This window comes from Gossypium raimondii, chromosome 10 (genome assembly GCF_025698545.1).
Source record: "Gossypium raimondii isolate GPD5lz chromosome 10, ASM2569854v1, whole genome shotgun sequence".
NCBI classification, from domain to species: Eukaryota; Viridiplantae; Streptophyta; class Magnoliopsida; order Malvales; family Malvaceae; genus Gossypium; species Gossypium raimondii.
Window position 1 is genome coordinate 58,885,147 of NC_068574.1, and position 10,236 is coordinate 58,895,382.

Here is a 10,236-nt window from a genome sequence, read left to right on the forward strand (position 1 = left end):
AATTTACTTGCTTTTCTATTTCTGAGAATCTTCATACCAAGTATCTTCTTCGCTGGTCCCAAATCTTTTATCTCAAAATTTTCACTTAGTTGGACTTTGCCCTTTCTTATCTCTCCTTTATCTTTCGCTACTATCAACATGTCATCAATATAAAGGAGTAGATACACAAAAGAACCATCACTGTTTTTCTTAAAGTAAACACAACTGTCAAAGCTACTTCTTTTTAAATCATGAGAAGTCATAAAGGAATCAAATCTCTTGTACCACTGTCTTGGTGACTGTTTCAAACCGTAAAGGGACTTTTTCAGCAAGCAAACATAGTCCTCTTTTTCTGAGTATAAAACCCTCTGGTTGTTGCATGTAAATATCCTCCTCAAGTTCTCCATGTAAAAAAGTAGTTTTTACATCTAACTGCTCAAGCTCCAAATCATGCATGGCCACAATACTAAGCAAAGCTCGAATCGAACTATGCTTCAAAACTGGAGAGAATACATCTGTGAAGTCTACTCCTGGAATTTGACTGTAACTCTTTGTAATAAGCCTTGATTTATATCTAGGTTCTTGAACTCTTTGAGTCCCCTCTTTCTTTTTAAACATCCATTTACAACGAACAACCTTTTTACCTTTAGGAAGTTTCACAAGATCCCATATTTTATTTTTGTGGAGTGATTCCATCTCCTCTTGCATAGCAAACATCCACTTTTCTAAGTCTTCCCGGTTAACTGCATCAGAATAATTAGATGGCTCTTGGTTTGCATTTATATCTTTAGCCACGTTTAAAGCATAAACAACTAGATCAGCCTTGGCATACTTCTTTAGAGGTTTAATTTCTCTTCTAGTTCTATTTTTGGCGATAGAGTATTGTGGTGGAGAAGCAACTCTATTTTGAATTTTTGTACTGACTTGAGGAGTCGACTCTGTTGTAGATTCTGGATTAATCTGATGCTCCACTTGCTTTTGATTTTCTTTATTGGAAGAGTCTTTAAGAGATAAGTTATGTAGCATAACAGTTTCATAAAAAACAACATCTCTGCTAATCATAACTTTTCTATTTTCAGGACACCATAACTTATACCCTTTTACACCAGCTTTATAACCAAGAAAAACACATTTAATGTATCTCGGTTCCAATTTTCCATGATCAATATGGGCGTACGCAGGTCACTCAAAAATCTTTAAATCAGAATAGTCAGCAGGATTACCAGACCATACCTCTTGTGGAGTCTTTTTCTCAATGGCGACGGATAGAGATCGGTTGATCAAAAACATGCAGTAGAGGCTGTTTCGGCCCAAAATAACTATGGTAAGTTGGCATTTGACAACATATATCGAACCTTCTCCATGATCGTTCTGTTCATTCGTTCTGCAACGCCGTTTTACTGTAGAGTATGACGAACTGTCAAGTGTTTCACGATTCCTTCTGACTTGCACAGTTTATTAAACTCATCAGAACAGAACTCTAAGCCATTGTCTGTGCGGAGGTATTTTATTTGTTTTCCCGTCTGTTTTTCAATCATAGTTTTCCAAGAAGCTGCTTGCCACCAATGCAGCTTAGTCGAAATATTTAGAGTTACGAGTGGAAAATGCAGAGCAGAAGGCCAAGGATGCTAAAAAAAAATAGTTGAGCTCGAAAGGTAGCTCAAGGCTCAGGTAAAGGAAGCTGCACAAGGGAGCAATAAGCTTGAAGAGGTTGGTAATGGACCAGATGATAAAAATTCAGAAAACACTAGGATCCTTTGACTCAACAGGTATCAACTTTGATAAAGCGAAGATATCTAAGGTTCGTTCTGTGTGCCTTTTTGATACTATGATACTTCTATATCAATTTTAGATCGTTGAGAATCGATGATACGGCTGGACTATGGATTACGCGGGAAGAGGAACTTCAAAATAGGATAATTTAACTGGAGAAAGAATTATCTCGAAAACAAGCATTGGACTCGGAAGTTGAGCGTCTAAGCGGATCATTGGATGTAATTGGCAAAATGGAAGATGGAGATTACGTAAATGTTCTAAGAAAGCTGGAGGAATACCTTAAGGATGTAGAGACATTGAATCGATATCTTATTTCAAGAGAATAACGGAGCAACGATCAGGTGCAGGAAGTTTAAGAAAGATTGATCAGTGTAAGCTATTTTTCTTCACTTACTAAAATGTTTTCCACTCGAATTTCATTGCAAGAACCCCGAAGTTCTTCAAACATTTGACCTTATATGTTAATAGATGGTAATTGCTTTGCAAACTAATGGTTTCTACTGTTGTCATGGTGTAGTATATTATGGAATCTGAATCAACCATTGGAATCAAAAGAATGGGAGAGCTTAATCTAGAACCTTTTTTAGACAAATACAAGAAGAAATTTGTTATTGACGGTGTTTGAAGTCCGAACAATTATCCTCGTTGTGGCAACAACATATTAGAAATCCACTGTGGCTTCCTTTCAAGAGCATTCATACATCATATCTTGATTATCTTTTTTGTACTTTATATATGAAAGTCTGCACATTATAGACTACTCATCTTGTGGTAATAATATTCAAATGAGAAATCGTTCTTCATTAAACCGTAAATCCTTATCCTTTACGCATCATTGCTGTAAGTGTTGCAGAACCACTTTAAAACACATCAGGTTTTTATCGATGAAAACACTTATGGAATGATCTTCTGAGGTTTGGGTTCATAGGCAGCTTTCAACATGGACACATTGGTAACCAGTGTAGTTTTACTTTATTTTTATGTGTGAATCAGTTAATAGTTGATGAAGATAATGAAGGATTAAAGGAATTGAGAAATGAATGGGGTGAAACGATCTACATGGCCGTAATTGTTGCATTACTGGAAATGGAAGAGTACAATCCAAGTGGGAGATACATAGTTTTTGAACTTTGGAATTTCAATGATGATGAAAAGCCAGCTTAAAAGAAGCTATTGAGATCTTCATCCACCATTTACAGAACAAACTGAGTCGATCCCTGTACTTCTCGAACTGATGGTAAGCTGAGTTGTTCCTGGTACTAGACTATCAACAAGCCAAGCTAATCCCAGTATTTTGCGTAACATTTCCATGTAGTTAATCTTATTTTGCTAATATATAATCAAATGACCAGTATTTTTTTTAACCCTCAAACATCCTGCGTGGAAGCAAGTTATTCATATGAATTGCTTGAATTGCTCATATGTCCAATGAATTATAAAGTAATGCTATTGAATTCCCATCTATACATACATGCATACGTATTAGTGAAGTATATTCCAATATAATATCAATATTGGGATTTACGTTTTATAGAGCAGCATTAATGATTGGTAATATACATTGGTTCCAAGGCAAACCCAAATATTTTAACCTACAACTGTGGCAAATCAAATTTTACAGAAATCCAATTATAATGTGAAGTCAAATATGAAAGTAACATTGGTTTATATATATTTTTTTTTCTCAAAATTCTAATAATCAAGTTGGTATAAGTGATAAACACTGAGCTTGCCACGTGTAACGTGTGTTAAACCACGTTTTTGTTATGTGCCACTCCGAAGACATCGGGCCTCTATTCAGGCTGGCATAGTCAGGACGTGGTAGCATACTTCAGGGCCCTGGTTAGAAAATATCCCACATCCGATAAAATTGGAACGATACAGAGAAGATTGCAATCTTCTTTTTTTTCCCCTGGGTTTGGTGTTCATATTCATGGGTTTTTGTGCATTTAAGATTGCAATTAGAGTTTTCTTTCTTTCTTTTACTGGGTTCGGTCTGTTTTACTCTCTTGAACTGTGAATTTGATTTCTTTTTTTTTGCCATTTTTTCAGCTTTGTTGCTTTTTTCCCCCTGGGTTTAGTTTTCATGTTCATGGGTTCCGCGCACTTAAGATTGCATTGGAGTTTTTTTTTCTTTTCTTTTTACTGGGTTTTGGCCAGTTTTACTCTGTTGAACAGTGAATACCTCAAGTTTTCTGGGAATAAATTGTTGCTTATATATCTGCTGGTCAACAGTGCTAATTTTCTGATATATTGGCCAGAATTGAAGGAAGAAGGTCCAATTTTGCTTTTGATCCTTCTACTACTATCTTAAGATTTAAAAGAAATTCAATTAAACAATTTCTTCCAATAAAATTAAACAAGAAGGGACCTGCACACTTAGACATGTTTCTCTTTGAAAAAAATTCAAACAGGGTTTTAAAATTTGCAATGTGTTTTATGTAAATCAAATGATATCCTGAATTTTGCTAAGGGTGTTTCATACCCTTGAATCCTACTTTTGCTTGGCAAGTGATTCATTGAGTTTTTGTGATCAAATTTCATGTTTCTTTTTTTAGTATGGGAATTTGTGGGAAAATGCTTGGCAATATGGAAATGAAACCAATTTCCATTTCCAAAGGCAACAGCAAAGTGGTGAAGCTTATTGTTGAAAAATTCTTCAATAATGTCAATAATGAAAAAGTAGAAAATGGAAAAACAGAGAATAATTTTGGTTCTTCGTCCTATTTGTAGTTATAGTGAATGGATTTCTTTGATTTTAGTAACTAATATTATGATTCCAACATTTGGGGTTTTAATCTCAATATATGAACTTGGCTTTGCTTCTTAGTGTTATTGTTGAACTTTTTAGGATACCTCTATCTTAATCCATTTATGTGATTTGATAATGATATTTGCAGGCACTTAAATCTTCCATTGAAATGGAGAACACCAACTACGAGGAGGAGCTGAAGAATGATCGCAGGCTTGTTTGCAGTCTCATATACGAGATTAATTGCAGAAAAGAACTGTTGTCCCAAATGGAACGTGAATATAACGAGATGACCTCAACTCTTCGAGGACTCATCAATGGCCTCATAGCAAAAATTAACTCCAAGGACAGTAATCTGTGGGGTTGGGAGCTTCAATATAATGTAACCGTGAGACAGTTGAAGGGCAAGAATGCTGCGTTGCGCCTTGCATTTGCTGAAGGTACTTTAGATTATATGCGTATGTAGTGAGCAGAATACTATGTGTTAATTGAATCGTCTGGTACCCATTGATTGATCTATATAAATGTCAGGATTTGAACCCCAAACTTAGCTTTTATTACGGGAACCGGATCAATTTAGGCTCGGATAAGCTTAATGTGTTCATAAACAGATAAGAACATAATATATGGGAACACTTTGGCCATACGAGGCTAATGCTTATATGATTCGCATTACAGACTACATGCTTCTAGTGATAACTCTTCTGTAAGTACTGTTAGTTGAATAGCTTTATGATGTATTAATCTATAAAATCTGGGTGTCATATTATGAGTTCCATTGCTATGTTAATCTATGTACTAACAATATTATGAAGTAAGGCAATTTTGTGTACATTATATTGGGATGCAAGCTGAATTCCCATTAATCAGCTTCAACCATACATACATATACATATATATATGAAGTTAAGAACGTAAGTGCTGTCAAATGGTGCATTACTCAGATTGGTAATATATTGGTGCCGAATGTTCTAAAATTTAACCAGCATTACTGGTAATATATTAGTGCCAAATTTGACTATTATTGTTGATATATCTTCAAAAATTTCAGATTTGATAAATATAAAATGGCAATAATGAATAAAAATACTGACTTTTTGAGATCTTATTTAATGAAGGGAAGTTGAATATGGAAACTAAATCGACCTAATGGAAATAAAAGCAAAATATGGAAAAGTTTTATCGGGAAAACAATTGTTATCCTTCATATATCTTGATGATTCTCTAACGCCGCCAATTTTCCCCCCTAAGTTTACAGCAAGAAGAAGAAGAAAAAGAAGACAAACGGCAACGTTAAGCCATTTTCATCCCAGGTTAATTTTTTTGTAAATTAAACATTTTTTGTATACATTTTGTTACCTATTTATTTAATGTTTTTGAAGTTTCCATTGCCATTTCCACCTTTCCAAAATGGTGTCTTTTTACTTGTTTTTTACTGGGTTATTGACATTTGTTCCATAGAATAAATTTCTTTGATTTTAGGGTTCTATATGTATTTTTTTATGAATTTGAACTTGAGTTATCCATAAAAATTCTACCTTTAATCTCAATATATTTACAGTCTATAAATTTTGACTTTTCTTCCAATAATATATCTCCAAAATTCTAACTTAACCTTTTTAAACTTTGTCATGTCATTATTATTAGAGTTAATTGCACCAAATATCTCCAAACTATGGCCCTTCTTTTAAAATAGTCCTCAAACTCAAAATATTGTAAATTACATTTCTAAATTATCAATATTATATCAATAATGTTCTTCATTGCTAAAATCATGAAATGAGACGTCAAATCTTATCGATATAATTTAAAATAAAAACTTAAAAAATAATTATTGTAAAAATATTGATTTCAAGGTTTTCAAAGTTATTACAAAATTATCATTCATTTTCTCTTTCACTTTATTTTTAATTTTTATTTTTAAAAGTTGTATCAACAACATTTTACTTTTCTCTAAAAATATTATTTTTCATTAATAGTTTCAATAATAAAAGCATGAGATAAATAGTTTAAAATATTTTAAAGTTGGGAGAATAATTTAAAATAAAGATGCAATATTGTTAATCTAGTACTATTTCATAATATCATTTTATCGTTTCAACTTTTAAAGACAATTTTTTTTTTGAAATATTTTAAAGACAACATTTAAAGATTGACTATAATAATATTATTGCATGGAAAAAGAATCCCACGTCAGTGAAAAGGCTTACGTCTGACGTGTGCTTAGTGTTATTAAAAAAGTTAAAGGTTGAGAAAGTCTGAGGCGAGTCACGCATATCACACGCCATGCACAGGTTTCCTTATTTCGAGGCTAAAATACCAAAATACCATCACATTTCTCGTTAAATTTACCACTTAATCAACGATCCTCTAAAAATGATGTAAGGACATATTAGAAATTTTAATCACAATAATATCACCAAATCTGAAAAATTACAAATGAGGCAAAAAAAAAATTACGAGTAATATTTGGCCATAAAATGTATATATTCATTCCCTCTAAACCAGGTGGTTAAGCCTCACAATCCAACGTAACTGTAAACCTTTCTTGGCAGCCATGAAATCAGTTCTAAAATCCCTTGCAAACTCAACCTTCCTTGTTCTTTTCATCATCTTTTCATCTTCTACTCCACTTGTATTGGCTCAATGTGAAGCAGAGACCAAGACTAATGGATGCCATAACTACAGAGAATCCATGAAGCTAAAAATCATTGCCATTGTCGCAATTTTACTATCCAGCATGATTGGCGTGTGTCTGCCATTGTTTTCTGGTCAGGTTCCGTCACTTAAACCCGACAGGGACTTGTTCACCATTGTCAAGGCATTTTCCTCCGGTGTTATTCTAGCGACTGGGTACATGCACGTGCTACCGGATTCTTTTAACGACCTTATGTCCGGGTTTTTGCCTGAAAACCCATGGAGGAAGTTCCCTTTCACAACCTTCGTCGCAATGCTGTCGGCTGTGTTGACCCTTATGGTGGATTCATTTGCAATGAGTGTATACAAGAAACGTTGCGGTAAAGCTTTAATGGCGGATGCTAACAATGGTGGTGGATTGGAAAATACGAACGTTGTACAAGTCGATAATTTTGAACACGGCCATAGCCATTCACTTGAGATGAATGACGACGTATCATCACAATTGTTAAGGCATCGAGTTATTGCTCAGGTATATATACATGTTTGAATCCTCAAATTCGATGGTTTTGCTTTTCAAGTCTTTACATTATATATTTCCTAAATGTAGGTATTAGAGTTGGGAATTGTAGTTCATTCAGTGGTGATTGGCCTTGCAATGGGAGCCTCTGGCAACCAATGCACCATTCGATCACTCATTGCTGCCCTTTGCTTCCATCAAGTGTTTGAGGGGATGGGACTTGGTGGATGCATACTGCAGGTAACCCCCAACATTGCACTATATATTTTCTCATTCAAACATCCATTTAGTGTACAATATTGATTAACATTATGTTTGATATGTGCAGGCTGAATATGAGATAAAAATGAAAGCAATCATGGTATTCTTCTTTTCAGCCACAACGCCACTTGGAATAGTTCTGGGAATTGGTTTGTCCAAGGTTTACAGTGAGACGAGTCCAACTTCACTTATGGTGGTGGGACTACTTAATGCTTGCTCAGCAGGGTTGCTGAATTACATGGCACTGGTTGATCTCCTTGCAGCTGATTTTCTGGGCCCTAAGCTTCAAACAAATATGAAGCTCCAGGCTTGGTCATATGTTGCAGTTTTACTTGGTGCTGGATTTATGTCTTTGATGGCAAAATGGGCTTAGTCATTTCAACATATACATGTCTTTTTGTATTTTTTTAATCTTCTTTTTTTTTTTTTTTTTTTGCTTCAACAGATGAGTTTATAGTGGATCAACACTTATTCAATCAATTATAAAATTTAGGCAAAGAATTTAGGCAACAGGCTTGAACATTGATCTTTAAGATCGTTTACTCCATATTGCAGGGCTCATCACAAAGTATATATATCAGAAAAGTATGCAAACTTCAATTTTGTGTCAATATCATTATAATTTAAACTGTTTAATGTTACATCAGATGTAGATGTCTTTAAGCCAATGCTTATAGCCACAAAGTCTCTTTGGTGCAAGCTATAAGGACAGAGTTATGCTATAAATAAACAAATTAAATAATTTGTATTTAAAATATCAAATACTAAAAACCAATAAATAAGATTAGAAAACCAAAAATCGGATAAAGAATCAAATTTTACTAGATGTTGGGACTTGTTTTACACAGTTTCCTTAAGATAGATTTGTCCGCTTCTACTGTACTTGGTGAAATGTTGGGAGACTGTCTAATAGGATACAACAACACAATGACCGAAATAGTAGCATCTCTACAGAGACCAATGAACAACCTTGCCTTTTTCTATCATCAGAACATTGGAAAATATAGAGAGAAAAAGAGAAGAATTTTCGAGAGCAAAATAAACTTGGTTTTACAGAGTTTTTTAGTGTAAAAATTTTTGAAGAATTCTCAAGCATTCAAGATGGAGGAATTTTGGAAATATCCATAATTAAATATACAAAATCTGTATTAAATGAGCAATTAAATCATAATATATGTCCTTTTTAAATTATATTTTATATATATTTGTTGAGAAAAATAAATTTTGTGTTGGGCTTAAAATATCCATAGGCCCAACTGACCGGTCTAGACATTTCACATCCCCCATGTAGTGCGAATGCGCTTCAACCCCGATGGGTTCGGATCTACACCCCCTGTGCGTGAGACAAAGTTTCAAACTTAGTCATTCAATCATCCTTTAAGTGGGTTCTCATATATAAACACATCTCACATTTGGTATTTAATCAATGAGATCTAAGCTTTTCTTTTCCTCAACAAATATTCACAAGTAACTTACTTTGAGTATTAATTTCTCGCTCATCACTCAACCATTTTGAGCATATGATATACTGTTGTAAAGGTATCATAGAGTAGAATATAAAATCATAATTTTATGATTAAATTCTCCACTTATACCAATTGAGAATATGCTACAAAGTTTCTAAAAATTACAATTTTTTCAACATTTTATACATCTATTTTAAAGGTATAATCGAGCCCAGCAGAGCCCGAATAATGACAAGCTTGAACTTGACTCAAACATCACTTTTTAAGCTCAGTCTTGATTCAAAACATAATTGAGCTGATTAAGCTCGTTTATCAATTTTTATAATCAAACTCATTTATAATTAAGCTCTTTTATATATCAAAGATAAAATGTAATTTTGTAAGTAAAATATATTTAAATGGAATGCTTAATTAGGTTTGTGGGCTACTTGAATCAAGTATTTCAATATTTAAATTCAGCTTAATCAATAGCTCGAGCTCTACTCAATAATTTTCGATAAAATATTAAGATTTTTGAATCCAATTCGACTAGCTTGCAAATATAATGTATCACTTGTACTCTTAATTTTAAGTTTGCATTTTAATTCTTAAAATAATATTAAAAGTTCTTTAATAATATTAAAAGTTCTTTCTTTCTAAAAAGAAACACCCAATCAATTGAAGGCATTTTAGAAAGTGGTGGCAAAGTGCATCCTTTACTTTAAGTCTCACTATATCTAAAAAGAAATTAATGCGAACTGTAGAAAGTGGTAGGAATGTGCATCATTATTGCTTTAAAAGAATTTCAATCTTTAAACGGATAGAATTAAATTTTCATAATTTGGAAGAGTTAAAGTGTAATTTTT

At 33.4% G+C, this 10,236-nt stretch overlaps 1 protein-coding gene across 1 annotated transcript; it reads left to right on the plus strand.

Annotated features, from left to right (window-relative positions):
* The first annotated feature begins 4,314 nt into the window (after positions 1-4,314).
* On the plus strand, positions 4,315-8,346 carry LOC105775178 (zinc transporter 7). Its single transcript, XM_012597710.2, has 5 exons — positions 4,315-4,437; positions 4,656-4,947; positions 7,063-7,676; positions 7,755-7,904; positions 7,993-8,346. The coding sequence occupies exons 1-5, from the start codon at positions 4,315-4,317 to the stop codon at positions 8,296-8,298; spliced, it is 1,485 nt and encodes a 494-aa protein (XP_012453164.2). The 3' UTR covers positions 8,299-8,346.
* The last annotated feature ends 1,890 nt before the right edge of the window (positions 8,347-10,236 follow it).

Excerpts from the sequence above, each read along its gene's own strand:
- LOC105775178 (XM_012597710.2), top strand. The coding sequence starts at position 4,315 with ATGGGAATTTGTGGGAAAATGCTTGGCAATATGGAAATGAAACCAATT. Across the intron at positions 4,438-4,655 it reads ATAATGTCAATAATGAAAAA|GCACTTAAATCTTCCATTGA; the intron begins GTAGAAAATGGA and ends TGATATTTGCAG. Across the intron at positions 4,948-7,062 it reads GCGCCTTGCATTTGCTGAAG|CCATGAAATCAGTTCTAAAA; the intron begins GTACTTTAGATT and ends CTTTCTTGGCAG.